General features: G+C 42.2%; 1 protein-coding gene across 3 annotated transcripts; it reads left to right on the top strand.

Moving 5' to 3' along the window:
- Positions 1-8358: 8358 nt before the first annotated feature.
- On the top strand, positions 8359-20629 carry rgs17 (regulator of G protein signaling 17). Of its 3 annotated transcripts, none has more exons than XM_049735515.2 (6): positions 8359-8561; positions 10755-11082; positions 12349-12479; positions 14014-14088; positions 14169-14400; positions 14677-20629. In XM_049735515.2, exons 2-6 carry the CDS (start codon positions 11080-11082, stop codon positions 14863-14865), a joined length of 630 nt encoding a protein of 209 aa, XP_049591472.1. In that variant the 5' UTR covers positions 8359-8561; positions 10755-11079; the 3' UTR covers positions 14866-20629. The 3 variants fall into 3 exon arrangements, with proteins under 3 accessions (XP_049591472.1, XP_049591471.1, XP_068508622.1); XM_049735514.2 differs by having other exon boundaries at positions 8361-8561; positions 14154-14400; XM_068652521.1 differs by lacking the exons at positions 8359-8561; positions 10755-11082 and adding an exon at positions 11089-11605 and having other exon boundaries at positions 14154-14400.
- The last annotated feature ends 104 nt before the right edge of the window (positions 20630-20733 follow it).

The following is a 20733-nucleotide window of genomic DNA, read 5'->3' as shown; positions in this document are numbered from 1 at the left end:
GTGAGGCAGGCGGGGGATATGGGCGGGGGGGCAATCAAGGGAGAGATGCCCCCCCCCCCCCCCCCCCCCCTTTGCGTCTTCTCTCCTTTTCCTTATTCAGGTTCTTCCCATCCTTGAATTTACTCTCACCTTCTTCGCATTATCACCGGTATAATTTTGTGCCATCGGTTTTTGCCACCTCCACCAAGGTGCAGCAACCAGGTGTGATGTTTTTTGTACTCGCAGAAAAAATTAATCAATGCGAAGAAATCGCACTGGAAACAAAAGTGTTCGATAACAAATAAATGGCCAATGAAAAAGTGCAAAAAAAATAAAGAACTAAAGTTTAATATGATAAATTAGTGTTTATAAAAACAAAAGAAAGAGCAAATCATGTTGATGCGCACTGAGCTGAGGTCTTGTGTGACGTCACCCCGCAAAACAAACAAAAGTCCAAAAGCATAATGGGCTGATGAATGCTTAAGGGAGGTAAAAAAAAATAAAAAATCTGCTTGTGCCCAAGGCCAATATTTGTATTCTCCACACACTGATGAACAAAACATAGCAAATTGACTCTTGTGTGTTTAGCATCAGAGTTGAATCTGGATTTGATCCATATTTTGCATTTGCCTTCAATCTGAAATATAAGCTTTAACATGATCACAGTGGAAATTAATTTCCTACACTTGTGAAATGGTATTAGATTAATTTGTTGACATCATGTCGGTTGTTTTCATTTGCTGGCCTGCACGGGGCGAGTGTGAGAATGCAGCCCGTAGTGTAAATCCAATCAGGATCGATTCTAATCAAGATAATGCCCCTCCTTGCCTCATTACGAAGCATAAGAGTCCCAAACGGGGTAAAGAGGACCTATTAAGCGTGTCGCAGGCATGTCTGCACCCGACCCGACAAGCGGCGCCAGTCCTCAGTGACATTGATGCGTATTTACACTTTGTGCAATTAAATTAAGACAAGCAAAACAAAGCTGATCGATTTCCGAGGTGAAAGTCAATGCGGCGGCATGGATTGGAGCTGTTCCTTTCTTTTAAACAAGCTCCCTCGAATGCAAGTGTGCTTGATGGAGTGAATACTAAAAAGGAGCCTGTCAGGGTGGAAATAAAATTTAGTTACACTTGCACACTCAAAGTGTAAATGCTAAAAATAATATTTTGAGACACAATGAAATTTGACAGTAAAAGAGCTTTCAAAAATATTTCGACCAGCATTTGAACGTAAATACAGTGAACAAGAACCGATGACCTTTTCAGAGAGTTTCACCATCTAAAAAAAAAAAAAAGCAAAGATTGACTCGTGGGATTGGAGCTAATAAATAACTTTCAGAAGCTAGCTGCTTGATTTATTGACGCCTCGGAGCGAGAGATTCCACTTAGTGGGACGGATGAGCTCCTGTCCCGTCGTGGCTGGGTGATTTTGAGCAGATTTAGAGCTTTTAATCAAAAAGAAAGACGGGGACCGGCAATACGCTGTTATGTTTAATTGCGAATAATTCTATTCATTATGAACCGCTTTCTCATTTCAGGGCAAAAAGAGACATTACAGCTATGTCATTTGGATCAAGTGGAGTCTTTCCATCCTCTGTTGCCGTGGCGACGCCTCCTTTAATAGTTGCAACGTGTGCTCCACAGGTAATCATTGTAATGTGTGTGCCATGTAGCATGATGCTTGTTAACTTGTCACAATAGTTAGCTCATCCTGTTTTACCAGTATACTGTAATTAAGATCATTGTCGGACTGACAGTAAATCAGTAAATACTAAATCCAGTTTGTCTAATTGAGTGTGAGGAAAAAGAGCTTTGGTTAATCAACCAATCGGCCGTTTCCCTTCACCAATGTCACATTTTATGGTCACAATAGTTTTTTATCTAGTCGATTCAGTATGTGATAATCAAATTAATCGCTAATTATTTTTGATGGCCAGTTAATCGTTTAGACGCCTTTTTTTTTTTTTTTTTGACATTCGAAGTTGTCCAAATTGTCAACATTTCACCGCAACAATAACGAGTGACAGATTTTTGTAGTACTCCCAAAATTATATATAAAAAAAACTGAAATCTATTTTGACATTCTTGTGCATAGGCCACTAACACACCCAAAAACACACCTCATTATTTACCATCAGGAAAACAAAAACAAAAAAATTCTTTATATCATCACGCTTTGTCATCCTGGCGCAGGTTCCTCTCTCGCTCCGCATTTAATGTGGTCGTGATTGCTATCAATGCACTGTGTAATTTACCGCAGTAATGGAAAATCAGTGTTAATTATATCCCACAGACATATTTCATAATTGTTAGTACGAAACAGCCTGTTCCATAAGCAAATTAATCACAACCTAAATTTTTTTCAGCTATTGAAAGGGCAGCTAGAAATATGAATTTATTGCATGCTAATAATACCCAGTTATAATGTCACATTACTACCTTTTTCATTATCTTCAATACAGTTTACTCATACATCAAAAATATTACACATTATGGTTATGCCAATGAGATTAAAGCATAATGCTAATATGCTAATATTATGCTATGTCACGTCTCGTCACCGGTTGCTTTATTAAGTTTTCTGTTTGCGTATATATATATATATATATATATATATATATATATATATATATATATATATATATATATATATATATGGATGTGTCCTTTGACATCAATACGGAATGCTAGGCTTCTGGAAAAAGACAAAACAGCAGTTTGTGACGAATGACTCAACGCGTCGGAAAATATTCAAGCCACATGTTCCGTGCTGATAGCACTTGCACGGATGTGCACACATACACACACAAAAGCAAACACACACATGCATCACTTGCAATTCCGCTGATGGCCTTGCAGCGTTTTGTCAAAGTCATCCGTAAGTACACAAAAGAAAATGTTTATATTCATTCAATATGATGAATAAACTCTTAGTTGAGGAAGTGCGTGTGCGAATGTGTGCAGCCATCTTATAGTATAGGGAAAAAAAGAACACGTGAAAGTGACATAAACATGGAAAGACGACAAGAAGCAGCTGGAGTAAATTAATGCACCTGACAGTGTTTCAAGATGCGTTCAAATGTGTACATTTACATGCTCAAAACGCCCACGCTAACATATCATGGCCCCAACTTCAACAAAATTAATTACCACACGACTGCTGTGTCATATCCAGTAAATGGCCGGCGCCATTGTTGTTACCTTTAATCACTAATATCTTTTTTTTTTTTTTATAGCCTTTAAAATGGAAAATCTGTTGAGCATCAAATTTACCCTGTTTGGATTTTTTTTTTCCATTTCCTGTGATTGTGCACACACACACACGCACAAAAGAAGACTCCCCTGGCCTGCGTTTTGTCTTAATGGCTTTTCTTGACTGACCTTTCGGAACTTTGTGTGTGTTGTGGCCGCCGAGCACCAAGGACGCTCTTAATTAATAGCGCGTTCCACTCCCGCCTTTTCATTTATGACGTGATTAAACACACTTTTCATCTGATAAGGGCAAACAGATTCCAAAGTAAAAGTATAAAACAAGGATTGTGGTCATATGGCAATATAATTGGACATAATGTGAATCGCATAAAAGATAGCTTGATACAGAAAGGATATAATATTATGACTTTATTGTATATATTGATTATATTTTTTTTGCGCTAAATCTGCTGTTTGTTTTGTTGACATTAATCAACATGATGATGAGGAGGAGGCCATTTGCGGCGCCATTGTTGTCACGCTGCGTACTGCTCTCTGCAGAATTAGTCACACACTTGAGTGAAGCAAACAATGACAATTGGCCTCCAAAACAAAGTAAAGTGCCTCTGCTAATTTATTCCATCATTGGAGTGCTTATTTCATAACATCTGATTCAGAATGAAGTACAAGATTTTTTAAAATGTTTTTTCTGTCTTTGAGTCACTCATTGAAGTCATCTGGTTTGCTTGAGTGAGTCTGCAGTCCACTCACTTGAGTCAGTGTGTTTAATTTAAGTGAATCAACCGAATCTTTTTTTTTTTTGAGTCTGCTTACTCAATGAATCGATTCAAACGATTCATCTGAGTCGGCAGTGTTTCCGGCAGTCACCTAGCTTGACCCAGTGGATTCAAACGACTCGTCCGAGTCTGATGTAAGTTCATTGACTCGAGCGTGTGAGCAAATGAATCCACTGAGTCTCCCTTGTTTACAGTAGGGACAAAATCCTTCCGGCAGTAGTGAAATAGTAATGAGTACCTAAAAAAAGATTAATTATTACCTTTTGAGGGGTTTTTTTTTGTCTGATGAGTGTAACTGGAGTACAGTTATTAGCCTTTGGGGAATGTACTTCGCAAATACCAGCTTGTTCCTCTTGAGTGTTTTTTGTTTTTAATAGCAGCTCTCCAATTGCCAGGTATTTACTTTACAGAGCCCTTTCTTAACCTGCCATCAACTAAATGAACTCGTGATTGCAGCTACTGTCTGGCGTGGGCTCCCGCCGGTGCGGCACGCCGTCACAGCGCCGAGTGGGCACATGGGAACGCTTTTAATTAGCTGTCTTTAATTACAGACAGGAGACGAGGCTTGAAAGAAAAGTGACATCCAGGTGAAGGAAAGCTCCTCATGTCAGGTTTTACTATAATCTCGAGTATTGGTGAGGACTTTGGAGTCTTTTGGATTCCTTTTTTTTTTTCCAACCCTAAAATAAAAACAGTTGGTGAGAGTGGTCATTCAAATGTAACATGAAATTTGGTTGGCATAGTTATTACGAATACATCACACTTAAGAGGCCCTGCTTGAACTCTCCAATTTTGTTAAAGCAGCCACGCTCAAAATATTCATGAGCCAAAATTATTGCACAAACGGCTGAATCGTATTAAAAGTCAAGGTCAAGGCCTGCATTATCGGCTTTAGAGCTATGGAGAAGGGAAAAAAGTGGAGAAGAAGCTTACTTGAAATAAAAAAAATAAAAAAGTGAGCGCAGCTGAATTATTTAACCGTGTCTTGGTGGATGCCATTCTGAACGCTCTCTCTCTCAAAGGAGTCCCATGAATATTACAAACAATGGTCTTGACAAACGGCTGCCAATGATGCTCCCGGGGGGGCGACGCTCGTGTTTTGCCTCATCAATTTTCCGTCAGACTGGAAAGCGAAATCCTCCCAGTGACCTTCTCTGGGGCGAAAGACACAGACGCTTGGTGTACTTCCAAAAGTATTGGAACACTGATGCCAATTCTTCAGGGAATCGACACAACAGTTCCCCTGCAAAAGTATTAAAGTACTTTCGAGTTAGCAGAAGATCTTCTCACAGCTTCACAATCACTTGCTTTTCCACCCACAGATTTTTTTTTTTTTTTTTTTTGTGGAGAGCTTTAAATGCAGTCTGCACCAGCCAACCCCCAAGACTTTTGTTCCATGACAGTTAATTGTGTGTCGTCTCCCTGTTCTGTCTCCCACTTGTGAGTTCTCGACAAGTTGACATTTAGCAGCCGGGAAACTTTTTGCTTTAATAACGCCGACATTTCTTCTTTTGTGTTTTTCCGGGTTTGTCGTCAGTCAATAATTTTCAAAATGTCAAACTTGCAGAGCGCTGCTGCGGGATTCGATAAGAATGTCAGTTTGGATTTGCTACCTTTTCCTGCGATGAGCTCAAATGTACCAATGTGGTTTTGCTAGACTGCTCAAGGCATGTGTAATCTCATAAAGTAATCAATTTTTTTTTTGAGCTGCATAGAGATTTTGCCAGGCAGGCACAGCTGGGAATCACTCAAGAGGGAAGCAAGTTTTGTAAATAATGGCGGGCCCCGGAGAGATGACAATATATGTTGCCATAGCAGCAGTTCTTTTCAAAACAGTCCAGTGATAACCTTGTATTTCCACGTCCGCAGCATAAAGACACAATGAAATGAAAATATCTATAATATTGATATACGTATGTAGATGTGTTTTTAGAGGAAGATAAATGTGCTTCTCTCCAGATAGGACCAAGTTGGGGTTTGCTCGCATTGGTTGCCAGCTTGAGGTTTTTCGATTCCTTTCGATATAACAAAAAGAGAAATCATTTATAGCAAATGTGCCTTTCTAATTGATTTTCGTGTGCTTTTATAGTGTGTTTTTGAGCCTTTTCTAGACGCTTTGTTTCTGCTCTTCGGCCGCAATACATTATATGTCATACGCTAAATGCACTTGTATGTCTGGAAGTGAATTATTCCTTCCCGTTGTGCCGCAGTAGACTCGTGTTATACAAACACAGCAAAGGTTTGCCTTTGAGTTGGCCAGAAGCAACACTGACACTTTTGTTATTGAGGTAATCTCAGCCTGTAAATATTCTACTCACTCTTTGTTTGAGTGCCAACAAGTCCCCGGAGAAGCTCTGGGAGCCACTTTTGGGGATATTATAATGTTTTTTTAATCAGGTTTTCCAAAGGCCAAGTGAAAAGATAAATAATGCTTCCAAACTGCTCTTTTACAAAAGAGCAGTTGACCTATGCCACAGGCTTGGGTAGCCTGGCTGCTGATTGGACGTTCTGGGTTCCACCGCAGTTTCTGTGGGGACCTTTGACGGTAATCCATTGCTCTGATTGAACTCTGAAGTGCCTAAATAGATTGCTGCTGCAGATTCAACAATTGACTCATTCACTTTTTTCTTTTCCTCATTTTATTTCTTTTAGCATAGGCATGATTGGGAAACGCCATAATGTCAAAAATATTATCACATCATTAAACTACCCACTGCTGGAGGTCACTTCTAAATGAGTAAAAAAAATCTTAAATTTAATCAGAAATGCCAGAAATTTCAGACTGCACTTATCAGATTTTTAAAAAATGGTTTAAATTTGATCCAAAATAAATGTTTCTTTTATGTAGACCATACAGGGTAACTTTATAACAAAAAATATTTTAATTATTCAGTATACGCAGCGATGTACATCACAGTTGTAATGTTTTTTTTTTTTTTTTTCCCCTCAGTCACTTGTTGCTGGGCAGAATTTGTGGGGCACAATCCTCCATGCTCCTCTGGCCAATGAAAATGTTGGCATATGCTAGCCAATTGTTGTCTGTTTTGTATTAGGTACTGAAAAATAAGAATACATTTTCCATTTCAGAAAAACAGTTAACTACTCTTGTAAATGATACTACAATAAATATAAAAATAAAAATAAAATAGAAGCCACACACAAATATTGATCACTATGTACTTGCAGATGTTCTACAATCTCTTTCTTGCAGACCAGCAAGACGATTAAGGATGATTAGTGGCTCCATCTTGTCTATTTATCGGTCGTATTTGTCGTTCACCTCCCTGACGCCATTAGCATCAGTCACATGCACTTTGGCGCCAGACATAAAGAATGTGTTATGATGATAGAAAAAGCCACTCGGGGAGAAAAATTGGCTTTTCATAAAAAGGGCTGCCTGTCTGTGTGCCTACATCAGTAAGAAGAACTCTTTGGGGGCTACTCAGCTCCAGTTTACACCATAGATTACATTTGGTGTCCTGGAGAAAAATTCAAATTAAATGCGCACAAGACCTTACTTTATTCTTATCTTTATTTGGGCCTTCAAAAGTTAGTGTAGGTGGTGATTTTATCTGGAAGTGTGGAGGGATGTTGAAACACCTTCGTCCCCAGTAACAAAAATACAGCAACATTTGTAAAAATAAATCGTAAAATATGAATTGGTGAATCTGGAGGTTACTTTTGAGAGTATTTGGGATCTCTTGACCTTTTCACACGCAATCTTCCATCACATGAAAAGACAAAAAAAATAGCAAAATCAATCCTCGCCGCTTGTTTTTTGTGTAAATTGTTGGCTATGAAATATCTTGTTGGTAATTGTGTTTTTGGGAGGGGGACGGTGACAATGATAGTTTATAGTTCCCATTCAAATAAGGGATGGTAGATGTGTTTAAGTACTTGAAATAGATAAAGAGCGTTAGCGCCCCCTTGTGCTATGGTAGAGAACAACCAGAATTAAAAAAAATTGATGAATGAACAGCTTGACTGCTTTTTCGCATCATAGTTCGAGTTCATCTTGTCTTACTATATATAAAATGCAGTGGACCGTGAGTTGTGAAGCACAGGAAATGTTGAGGAAGGCAAATATGAAACATACGATAATCTTTTTAAGGATTTCTGGAAGGAATTGTTCTCCTTTGCTTGTTTAGTGGTATTTCACTATTCAATATTTACTTTAAAAATTTGGGTTATCTAGATATTCATTCATTCATTCATTCATTCATTCATTCATTCATTCATTCATTCTATAGGTGAACCCGCTGGTGCCGACTTGAGATAAATGTCATGGTCATGGACTATTTAAAAATCATTGTAACCCTCATCCATCTTGTTTGAGTGCAAGGGTACCGGTCCGAAACATCTGGGACGAGCCCTCCTGATGATGGGCTGCAGAGGCAGAGAGCAGCGCGCATGCGCAGTGCATCCAGGGGCTCGGCGGCGTTCGGTGCTGAAGTGGGGCGGATGGACGGAAAAACGGCGGCGATGGACGTTCCGCGGCCGAATCCACATTAACGATGCCCTCCGAGAGGCGTCGACACACCGTGGCGTGCGCACCCACCACCCTGGGACACTGACAGTCTGACACAAAGCGGTAAGACGACGCTTGATTTGGGCGCGCTGCGAATCCGGGGGCACACTCACCGGCCGCGGCAGCGGAGGAGGAGAAGCTAGCTTGGTGATTAGCATGGCAGCTAGCGCGGCTCCCTCCGAAGATAGCGACTCTTGGGCGGCTTGCGAGCGACAGCGATAGGGCTGTCGTTGGAATAAGGTTCGTCGCCGCCTTCCTTGACTGCGTTTGGGCTCGGCTGGCGGCTGCGCTCGGGTGGGTTCGCAGCAGCGGCTAGCCAGTGGAGCTAATAGTAATAGTTGGAGTTCCCCGATGAGAGCAGGTTCAGGAGAAAAGCGGCAGATGGGGGCCTTGAGGCAGATGCAACATATCAACCTACAGCACTTTTTCTAGTGCAAAGAACCTCCATTTTCAGCTCCTTGGTTTAGCAAACGAGAGCACCATCTCCGTGTTGAGTGTCACCAGACTTCCCCGCTGAAGGTTCTAATCATGCTTCATTGTTCTACTCAGTCACTTATTGCTTTCTGCAATTTACTTGGGGCTCATAAATACACAATACTGCTACAAAATATCCACCAAAGTAATCTCTAAGTAGCAACATGACAAAATTAGACGGAAAATGACTATCTGTCAAAATGCTGGTTATGTTTGGGATGGGCATTTTGAAAATCAAATGACGGGTTCCGAGGAAATTACGTGGACACAAACTTCTACTTTTAGGGCCTCGGGCCTAAATTTGGCAAGCCATGCATGACAATGTGAAAATCTTTTATTTTTGGAAGCATTTTGCTTGTGGCCTGTCTTCCTCTTGGAAACTTTTGCCATTCGCAAAGGAAAAAGGTTCTTTTTTTTTTTAATGCAGGCTATGCAAAATCCTTCGTCAAGGACCGTTAAGGCATACAAGTACGACTTGTATTTTTTGGTTTAAAGTTCAGAAGGAATGGCTGCAGATTCGCAACCGTATCGGGCTGGCATGTTGTGTCATGTGATGGCAGCCAGAAAGAAGCAGTTTGTGGACGAAAGATGACTAAGTCAATGCAGGAATGAGAAATGGTGGAAAGGGTTCAAATCTTGGCTTTTTTTGTGAGCATAGGAAAACATCACTGAAATGAATAAAATAATGAATGAGGCTGATGTGAATAGTGGTCAGAGGAGTGGGCCGGCCCACCAACAACAAAGATCCGAATGTAACTAACGGCTATTGAAAAAAAAATGTGTCCCACAATACTGCTAAACATTCAAACGAATGTCTCTTCTCTTTCCCTTTCACAGTCTATGTCGGATTGTGTTGAAAAAGACAATTTCCCAAATCAACACACGGGTAGGCAGGCTGGGAGGCCGTTTCACGCTTAGTCAGTTTCCTTTCCGAGGAGAAAATGCAGCAAAATGGCATGACTGACTGTGGCTCGGGTGTTTGGCTGAAGCAGCGAAAGTCGGCCTGGGTTATTTTTCATGATGTCCTTTAAAAAAAAAAAAAAAAAAGATTGCTTGGATTCTGATGTTTAGGATGTTTTTTGTTGTTGTTGCTATGTCGATTAACAGTGGACGTCCTCTTCGACAGAAAGTTCCTATTTGTTTTCAGAAACACTCGTGAATAGCAGAAAATAAGCAGAGTGACAATAAACTACGCTGATAAACTTGCCGGAAGCGTAAGCTTTACAACGCTTCCTTTACACTGTGCAATTTGTTTTGCTGCTCCAAAGCGCTTAACTTTAGGCAATGATAATTTGATGTCACAAATATGCGGCTATTGCCATCCAATCCAAGCCATCCAATTATTATTATTAATTTTTACAATAAGAAACAATAATTGAAAACCCTTCATTTGTGATTTTGGAGCGAGTAATCCATTAATTTGCTGTGTATCTGTAATGCAGTGAGATAAAAAAATTTGGTTTCAGTGTCATAACGGCCCTCTGACTAAATTACAAAATAGTCCACAACAAAAAAGGGTTTATTTTCTTTTTTTCCCCCGCTAGAGTTTAGCAATGTTAGCATTAGCGCAGTCGCAAACCATCGAGTATAATGTTTTTTTTGTTCTGGAGTTTTTGTGTTTGAGCGAACAAGCAGCCACGACAAAGGAACCACGTTGGTTGCGCAACAGATTGGCCTCAATCTGGTTACAAGTCTCCATCATACTGTCTTTGATTGCCTAGTCTGATAAGCATATTGGTTGGCAAATGTGATTTAGCTCATGTGTTTTGCCCCCCCCTCCAGATGCTGTACTTTCAAGTCCACAAACGACCCATTGGCTGAGATTGGAGGAAGCCCAGAGGGCGAGAGCAGAAACCGAAGGCGCGGTTGTGAGCTGAGGGAGGAGATTTCCACGAGCGTCTCTGGTCAGGGATGGTGAAAGCACTAAGCGCTGCTGCCGTTGGTAAAAAAGGACCACCTGGCCTTGCCCCGAGCCTCCCGCCAGCTACCGAGGCAGTCCATTAGCCGCTATCGGCCCCTCCGCCGAGCGGCCCCGCTATCGTCTGGCAACCGATTACCTCACGCCATGAACACTCTGTCTGACCTGCTTTCAACAACTAACTAATTCATGGTAAGACGTGGCGGGAAAACACATTTCTTTCAAGTCAAGTCCAGATTTTCAGAAACCAATCTGGCTGAAATGTCAAGAATGTCCAAAACGGTCATCTGTCTACCTTTTTGAGAGTCCATTTCCTCTCGGAGCTCTAGTTGATGCTCCAGAAACCTCCCACAAGTGTCCCTTTTGTGCTCCCGCGGCCCAATTTGTATTTTCAAGACGGCGGCGCTAAGCAGTGCTGTCAAAGCAGCCTGGCCTCTCCAGCTTTCACAACAAAGCTGCGGCCCACTCTCGTTTGCATCCAGTTTTATTTTGGTTGCCTGGTTGCTGAATAACTGATGCACTTTCCAGTGGTCAGGCGACGTCATTTGCATATCACACAGCCCGTCGCCTTAGTTTCCCGTCCGTCCTATGTCCATATGCAGACCAGCTGGATCAGGACGCGGGAGACGAGATGCTGCGCCAGGAATAGATTTGCGAGCCTCTCTGCTGCTCTTTTTCATATCGGAGGTATTAATGACGGGTTTGATATGAGCAGGTAGGCACTCTCTCTTTTTTTTTTTCTTTTCTCAGGGCTGCAACTTTGATTGCATTCTGCGACAATTCACCCCCCCCCCCCCCATGAGACGAATGTCGGGAGTTGTGATGTAACAGGCTGGCTCTGCGAGAGCGCCGTTTGCTCAGCAGCGCGAGCAGGCTTTCCCAGGTCCGTTTAACTCGCAGCCAGCCCGCCAGCTGGCCGCCTCGCTCGCCGGGCGTTTAAGAAATCAAGTGACAAGGCTGCACTGTGCGTTATTGTCTGAGGCACTTTAAATGACTTCTTAGAGCGAGGCGTTTTATTTAGATTAGCCCGCAGTGCTCGCTGCCGTAAAGAAAGGCTGCAGTGTGATGGTTAAGTGGCTCTCTCTCTACACCCCCCCCCCTCGGCTTCTATCTGCAATACACACACACACACACACACTTCTAACCCAAGGCCTCGCTCATGTCCGCCTTCCAAGCATGTGAAATGTCAGGGGAACCCCCCCGGCGAGCATGGCAGGGCTCCACGGCGTCTCCAAGGTGGAACACGGCATGCACGCAAATCATCCTTGAACATCGGATTGGATGTTCAGTGCACAAATCTGTCAGCGGCTTAAACTGTTGCCGTCGTGAAACCTTTCGTAACCGCAATGTTTTAAATTGGATTTACGGAACGATTAATCAAATTCAAATGGGCATGATAAGGTAGTAAATGCAAGTTGCAAGTTGTGTCAACTGACAAGTGTATTTTGTGTTCTACAGCCCCGGAGTGTGAGTGGAGTGGAGATGAGAAAAAGGCAGGCGGCGCACATCGAGGCCCCACCGCAGGTCCCCGGACAACCCCGACCCAACACCTGCTGCCTCTGCTGGTGCGGCTGCTGCAAGTGTCTCTGGTAGGTTCTCCGTTTGCGCCCCCCCCCAGCAAAATAGCCGAGAAACTATTCGAAGCTTGTGGACGGGGGGCTTCCTTTTAATCTGGCAGCTGTTAGCGAGGACATCATCGGCTGTGTATTCAAGTTCACGTGGGGCCAAAAATTAATTAAAATCCAGCCCGAGTTGCACAAAGTCCCGCCTCATCCGGTTGCGAGCGACACGGCAGCCGCCGCACGCTCGGCCAAGAAAGCAGTGAGTGAATGTCGCCTCTGTCGCAGCACTCCATCTGAAGAGGTCGGCAGGCTGGCAGCTTGTCAAGCCTGGAAGGAGTCTCCCGAGTCTCCATGCGGCTCTGACCCCCCCCCCCCCCCTCCAATTTCTGTGGTGATGTTTACGTGTTCGTCTCCTGGTCTATCAGATTTCCCCATCTCGCTCGGCCCCTCCTCGCTCATCCCCTCTAACCCGGTGCTCACTCGCCATCATACAATACTCTTCTATTTCCATCCTCTCATCACATGCAAAACAGCTGTGAAGAACAGCCTGTATATTTAGCCCTATTGTGAGGGCGCCCGGGGGCTGTGGCCCGCTTACCCTATTAGAGGCAGCACAATGGGGACTTTGACAAGAGGAAGCAGAGATCCTCCATGGTAGGACAAAAATAGACGGCGCAGTGTCTGTTGCATTATGGACCAGGGCGAGTGAGACAGAGCGGCAGTGGACGGAGGGAAGCTAAGCTAGCATGTGTGTTTAGTGTGTTGACAGGAGGCCATTGTTCACTGCATGTGTGGCAATGTTTAGTGGAGATCGTCTTGCTGGCTTGACGGTCGCACGCAGTTTGATTAATGGCTGCGTGATACAAACTAAGAATTTCATGATGGCAGCGCTTTTATTTTTGTTATTTTTTGTCGCCGGCGAATTGTTAGCAGCATTTTTATTTCGTCCCTTAGATTGTGGATGATAAAAGAAACCGAGACCCAGCATTCTTCTTTTCTGCCAAAAGACTCAAAACACGGCCTGTCTCACCATTCATGTCACGAGAAAGTTTGTCACATGGACAAAACTTGAAAAAAAAAAAAATTGGAATGAGACGAGGACATCCCTACTAGACTGAAACTGATTTTGTCAAATAAATGCAGCGCTCTATAAATGCACATACGTATAAGCCAACGGGATACTTTTTTGTCTTCCCCCCTCCTTTTTTTTTTTTTTAACTACTGAAATTTAAGTCTGAATGAATGCTAGCTTTGTGCGCTAGCATTAATAGCAAACAACAAATAATGCAAGCGTTGTCTTTGCCTTGGTCACAAGCTAACGGACTGACTTGTATCTGCATATTCGCAGAACTATACAGAACGTGTAGGAACACATTTACGTACTTGTCCATGTCATACTTCCTCTAAACAAAGATGACTAGCTTACATGTTGGAAAAAATCAATACAAGTATTGGACCCATATTGAAAATTTAAAAAAATATATACTTGGATATATTTTCAGAACAAAAAAATCTGATGTAATGAATGTAAATCAAAGACTGCTTTTTGCTTCCCATGCAGGAGTGAAGACCGGATGGAGAGAAGCGAACGCCAGACCTGCACCAAGATGGACAGTATTGAAGCTGCAGAAGAACAGTAAGTCCTCAGCCCGCGTCGGCCTCCACGCTGCGTAGTCACGACCGCGTTGTCTTGATCTCTAGCGTGTCCTGCCGCAGACACCCCAGCCTCGACGAGGTGCTGTCGTGGTCTCGGAGCTTTGAGATGATGCTGCGCTCGCTGGAGGGCAGGGAGATCTTTCGGGAGTTCCTCAGGTCAGAGTACAGCGAGGACAACCTCCTCTTCTGGTTGGCCTGCGACGAGCTGAAGAAGGAGACGGATCCCTCAGTGGTGGACGAGAAGGCCAGGATCATATACGAAGACTACGTGTCCATACTGTCGCCGAAAGAGGTTTGGCTTTTTGTTTGAAAGCTGATTAACACACCACTGACAATTAATTGTCCTTTGTTTGATAAGGCTGTGTGTATGAACAGTGATAAAAATATAAATGGTACTTAATTACCTGAGTCTATAAAGTATAAACAATAGAAAAATAACTAAACTGATTATTTTGCACACCACTAGAGGGAGCCTGCATATCACTGGTGGTGCTGATGGAGAATCTCATCTTTAGAGGTTTACTGAGCCTAATGTCAGCCCTTTTCTATCTCTCATCTGTGGCCCCAGGTGAGTCTGGACTCACGGGTACGCGAGGGCATCAACCAGAGCCTGGCCGAGCCCAGCAGCCTGATGTACGAGGAGGCACAGCTCCAAATCTACACGCTGATGCACCGGGACTCCTTCCCCCGCTTCCTCAACTCCAGCGTTTACAGAGACCTCCTCGCCAACAGGAGGCGCACCTGCCTGGACACCTAAAGACCCCGCCCGCACCCCACCTTACCCTCCATCGCGACGACGACGTCGTCAACTATGGTGCCACAAGTCCGGTTTGGAAAAACAAACTCTTTCTTGATTGCAAAAAGACTGAATGAAATCCCAGATAGCTGGTTATTGTTCTTATTTATATTTTTAAGCAATTTCTAGCCGGTGATGTGAATTTGCTGGTTGCTTTTAGGTCAAATTTGACGAGGCCGCCTTCTCCGGCTGCTGATTGTTTTCGCGAGCGCAGATGTCTCGATGGTCATGTTAGACTGGACTCCTCAGGACCAGGAAGTAAGAGAGAACATGAGAGAGAGAGAGAGAATGGACACGCCAACTATTCCTGTACTGTAATAATGACACCTTACTTTTCATTCCCCCCCCCCATGTCATTCTGAGCTAACGAAAGGAAGGCTATCTCACGCCGACGACTGCAACCGTGTCAATTTTTTTTTTTCTGAACTAGTTTTCCGGAAAGGGAAAGTAAGTCGTTTTATTCAAGGGGAGGCGTCCACATTGAAGCAGCACCCGTCCACGTTTCCATCTATCCGTCCATCCGAGCACTTTCCTTCTTTCGCGTGGGAGGAGTAAGGGCTAGACTTGTGGTTGGGCAGCTACATGTAACTCAACAATGCCTTCACACATGATTTGAGAAAATATTGGCTGCACAAGTGGCGCTGCTGTAGCCCCCCCTTCCCCCCCATGGAAAACAACCACAGTTAATCCCGCCCATCCCTTTATTTTTCCCCTCGTCCTGCTTCCCATTCGTACCCTCATAGCCTGACAAGCACAGGTCCAAAATAAATTATAATAATAACACAGCAGTAGTCGTCTACATTCAGGCACTGACGCGGTTAGGATAACGGGCCCTTGGCCTTTTTCTGTGAGGTGAAGCGGGTGCCAAACATGATGTCAACTGCGCGGAGGAGAAGAGAACTCGTTTTAGCCAGCAAATTGTCCGTTAGCGACAATGCTAACACTACTCTGTGGGCGCTAGGCTAGAGCCGCTTGCTAAGTTAGCATGCCTTTGCGCCACACATACATTCTTTGGACTACTTTTCTAAAAAAAAAAGAAAAAAGAAAAAAAATCTGACTTTAAAACGCATGATAGTGTCGCTTTAAAGAATTTAGAGGACAAAATGTAGGGCGGGGTCTTGCCAAATGTCCCCATAACTAATTTTTTTCGGCCCGCCCGGCCTGTTGATATGCAGTAGAAAGTGCATGACTGAAGTATTATGCTATATATTTTTTTTTTTGTTAGTTGTCGAATTCACTCCGATAATACTACTGATTGCTACATAGATGAATGATGTATCTATCAGATCCTAAAGTGTTTTGCGAAAACTGTGCCACTACTTGTTGATACATGGGAGCACTCTGTATCGCCACCTACATATCTAACTACCTGACGTTGACGTGCCAAGTTTTGGTCGAGAGCCATTTTAAGAGAAGGCTAGCAAAAAAAAAAAAAGTGCAATTGGATGTACTGTGGTTAGCCTAGTTAGCAACCATGTCTCTTTATTGCTATGCTAGATTTTAAACTGCCGGAGTCAAAATTAGGGATAGGCACGAAATTTCCTTGATAAATTCCGGGGACAATTGATTAACTTTTTAAAAAATATTAGTCATGTGACAGGAGAATTTGAATGTTCTGAACTCCTGCTTCCATGACAGTGTCGTATTGAGAAGCGTTCTGAGTGGTCGTAGCTGATGTCACGTTGTTGTTGTTCACATTCTTTACCCGGCAAACTAGTTGCCAGCCAATATAAAGCACCTCTGATGATTTTTCAATTCCGCACCGACCCGACGCTCAACACGCGGGTCGTCATGCCGATCAAAACTACGTTTGATAGTTGATGAGTTGCAGTGGAACCTCCAAAAGTGGAACAGCTTGAAGTTCAACCACATCCCCCAATACAAAAAAAATCTGTGGGTATGTTTTGGCAATAGATATGATTTTTTTAAAATGCTGTTGACAGCCCACAATGTTAAATTTGAGCTGATAAGTGTCCTTTGCTCTTTTTTTGAGCTTTTTCTTTTTGCCAGACCAAATCAATTGCAGCAATACCTTTAAACTCGGTGACGGTATCGCTCTGCAGATAACTTCCTGCCTTGTCAGCCTTCAAAGGGTGAGTACATTTACTTTATTTTGGTTGTGGCTAAAGTCTCTTGTATAACATTTAAGGACTTTAAATTGTTCCTTAAACCATAGCCTGAAGGTTTTTGAGCCTGGAAAAAAAACATTTGCAAAATTGCTTTGACAGATTGGGTTCAAGTTTGGAGGTTCTGCTGTACATTCAAATGTAGTCAATGTTATCAATCAGCGGAGTCAATAGAAACATTGTTTTGGAGATTGAAAAAAAAAAATCTTGACAACAAAATATATTTTTGAATCCAGAGTCAAATGAAAACAAAGGCCTCCTTGTTTCCCACGAGTTTAAGAACACATGCAGGCGGCCACATTATTATCTCCTTCGCTGTGGATGCATGCGCCCAGTTGAGTCACATCGGCAACTGTTTTTAGGTAAAAAAATGATTATTTTAAAGTTACGAGAATGTTTCACACTACTCAGATAAAAACATAAAATAAACATCATGGTGCAATTCAAATCAAGTTTACATTTCAAAATAAAAACAATTTATGCCCTTGGTGGTGCCGTGTTCAAAGCGTATGGGAGACGAGCCGGAAGGTTCTAGACTTGGGAGAGTTGGACCGGGAGCACGGCGTGTTTCCCGCTCGGTGTCCATTTCCCCTCCCCGTTTAATTTATTGTGACTTTCACGCAGCCAAGGTGCTTGTTTTGTGTTGAATAACTGTGGATTTTACAAGCAATGAACATGTGAAGCAATGCGGTGGTGGCGGTGCTCAGCCATTTCCACTTTATTTGATTTTTTTCTTTTTTTTTTTTTTTTAAAGAGCTGAAGTGTCCTGATGAGAAAGAGGAGGTTTGCGAAGCTTTGGCCTTACTGACACTTTTATTATGATGATGATTATCGTTTCTCCTTTGATGAAAACAAACGAGCGTCTCCGTAGGCTTTTCACTACCTCTCATGTCGGTTAATTTATTTCACATCTAGTTGTCAGTTTTTTTTTTTTTTTCAGTTTGTTTTGTTATTTTGTAGATATACTTGAAGCCTAACACTGTAAACTACAAAATGTGCACAGACAAAAATGTATAAGAGTGGCGGCATGCGGGCACGGGGGTGCATTCGAGAGAGCTTAGCCTAGACATGATTTTTATTGTTGTCTGATTTCGTTCTGATTTTCAACTACAATTTTTGCATCTCGAGAAATAATTCAGGAAACCACTGTCTAAGGGCTAATCCCATTTTTGCCTATGCAAATGTATTGCTGGGAAAGGGCGAGGTTCCGCTCGCACCCGTTAAAAGATGGACCATGGTTTACATTGCCCTTTGCTGAAATCCTTCAATCTCACTCAGCAAAAATGTACGCTTATTATTTTTGTTTTTAGCTGTAAGTGTGTGTATATTTATGTGTATATATAGTATATATAGTGTGTATATATATATGTATATGTATGTATATATGATATATATATATATATGTTTATATATACGTATATGTATGTGTATATATATACACACACACAGACACACTCACATACACATAAATATCTATATAAAAAAGTAATATACAGAGAAAATAGTATATGCCTTCGTGATGATACAAAAACAAATAAATGTTGTCTGACATTATGTGGCTGTGTGCTGGCATCTTGCGAAGAAAAGTAGCTAGCTATTGTGTACAATTTTGTAAAATGAAAACAAAAACAAATGACTTTCTTAGTACCCATCTCCAGCCCGTCCGTCTCTGTTCAGTCCTTTTTACATCCACAAAAGGTTTGAAGGGCTGAAATGTGTTAACAAGCTTGTAAAATCAACTTCCTGTGAACTTTTGATTTTGTCTGTGAAAAGGTGTTTCTTTTTTACCTAAACTAAGAGCATGTCGTCGATTTCCAACCTTCAAACGTCTCATTTTTGTAGCCACATCCTCGCTAACAATCACTGTGTGGATGACGTCATCCATGGGAAGTGGGCATTTTTTTTCCCATTTTTATTCCAACAAATTCCTAAAATGCGTCAATGTTCACATAGCAAATTTGAGCCACTTTTTAAAAAGATTTGCGTTGAGGTTCGATTTTGGCCTTTATTCACGCCAGAGATCTCTCCGGCAGGTTTTATCGATTAGCGCAAAATTCGATTCCTCAACATTGGTGCCTCGTGTTTGTTTTCCCAAGAAATCCTCAAAATCCGTCACTTTTATTTCTCGTGCTCCAGCTTCCTCTCTCTCTGACATGCAATACCACCATTTGCTGGCAGAGCGGCGACACTCCTCCGCCGTTACAGTTTTGTCGTGCTCAACTAGCTGGTGTGGGACTAATGGATTTTAGGCGATCACTTTTCTCTTTATTGATTTCGATGCCTAAGCCTCAAGGTCAAGAGATGATGGAAAAAGCGCAGGCGGAAATTGGGAATTTCAACATTTAGCTGATGGGGAAAAAGTTTTTTTCTATTGAGCATGCTTTTTGCTAAATAAATGAAATAATTCAGTTATTTGCTACAAACGATACTGTATGAGTATGTATTCAAGTACTGCAGTATGCAGAAAATTAAAAAAAAAAACTCTTTTGAGGGGTTCGTATTTTTTTCACTGAAGCATACTTGATTCTTGAGTGTCACATGATAGTGCGAAGGTCAGCAGTTGGTCCGTTAGCATGAGTTAGTCCACTGGTTGCGAGATAAATTCTACAATCGGAAAATTCTTTCAGGACCGATAAACACGATTTCTTCAAAGTCAGACAACAAGCAGAAAATAAGACCAACAACAACAAAACGATTGCTCACAAACGACGACCCCAACCGCAACTTTAATAAAGTCGGTCCAACGGTGACTTTTATTGGGATTTCAGGAAGCGCAAGAGCTGCCAGTTTGATAGAACAACCGAGGGCCCGGAAAGGATCCGATTGACGGTCGAGCCTTGCCAAGCACTTGCTGTCCAAAGTGCCGTGAGATGCAGGGAGGCCTCAAGTGTAGCGTCCGAACGTTGTCGTGGACCCCTCATCTCGCTATGTACCTCGAGAAAGCAAATGTGTGCATTGTGACCGACTTTTGATAATGAATAGTGTTGCTTTCCGCAAATCTTTGCATGACGGTTCAAATCGGATGTAACGAAACAACGGTACTTTTGCATCTAAATGTCCATTTTAAAATTGTTTTTTTCTAACTGGTGAATTCCAACAAAAGAAAAAACCATGTGCCAAACATGTTCATTATCATCCGGTTGGACTATAAAACCCGCTCCAAGTGTTCCCTTCATTTCATTGTCATTTCTCACAGTTGTCGTCTTTAAATTTTACCAACACGTAAAGATTTTGTAAAGAGACGATAATGTCTAATGTTGGTTGATGACGGACGAATAAGAGCTATTATGTCAGAACTGAAATTGTAACTTTTGTCACCCGCAAACAAAAAAAAATCACTTTTATGATTCTGTTGGTTTCTCTTAAAAATGGGGCTTATTTCTCATTTCTCTGAGAGGCCTTGCGATGAGTCTCGCCTGCTGTATGAAAGCTGTGGTCCGGTTCTCGGTCTCTGTTTACACGGAAAACCACTCACCATCTTTGCGTTATGACAAAAGGCCAATCTGTTGTAACTGCCCTTGAATATCTTGTCATTTGCATAGTGCTGCTAGAGAGTGTAACAACTTACAATAAATACTTATTAGAGTTTTTTTCACAAATGTCATGGTGTCTTTATTGGGGTTAAACTGGGAAATTAAAATTGTGTAACGCTAGCTAGATTTATTGATTTACGGGGTGTGTAGGTGAGCTTCTTATTTTTATA

This window comes from Syngnathus scovelli, chromosome 12, assembly GCF_024217435.2.
Source record: "Syngnathus scovelli strain Florida chromosome 12, RoL_Ssco_1.2, whole genome shotgun sequence".
Taxonomy (NCBI): Eukaryota; Metazoa; Chordata; class Actinopteri; order Syngnathiformes; family Syngnathidae; genus Syngnathus; species Syngnathus scovelli.
Note: the sequence above shows the minus strand (reverse complement) of the source record. Positions and strands in the feature narration are given on the sequence as shown.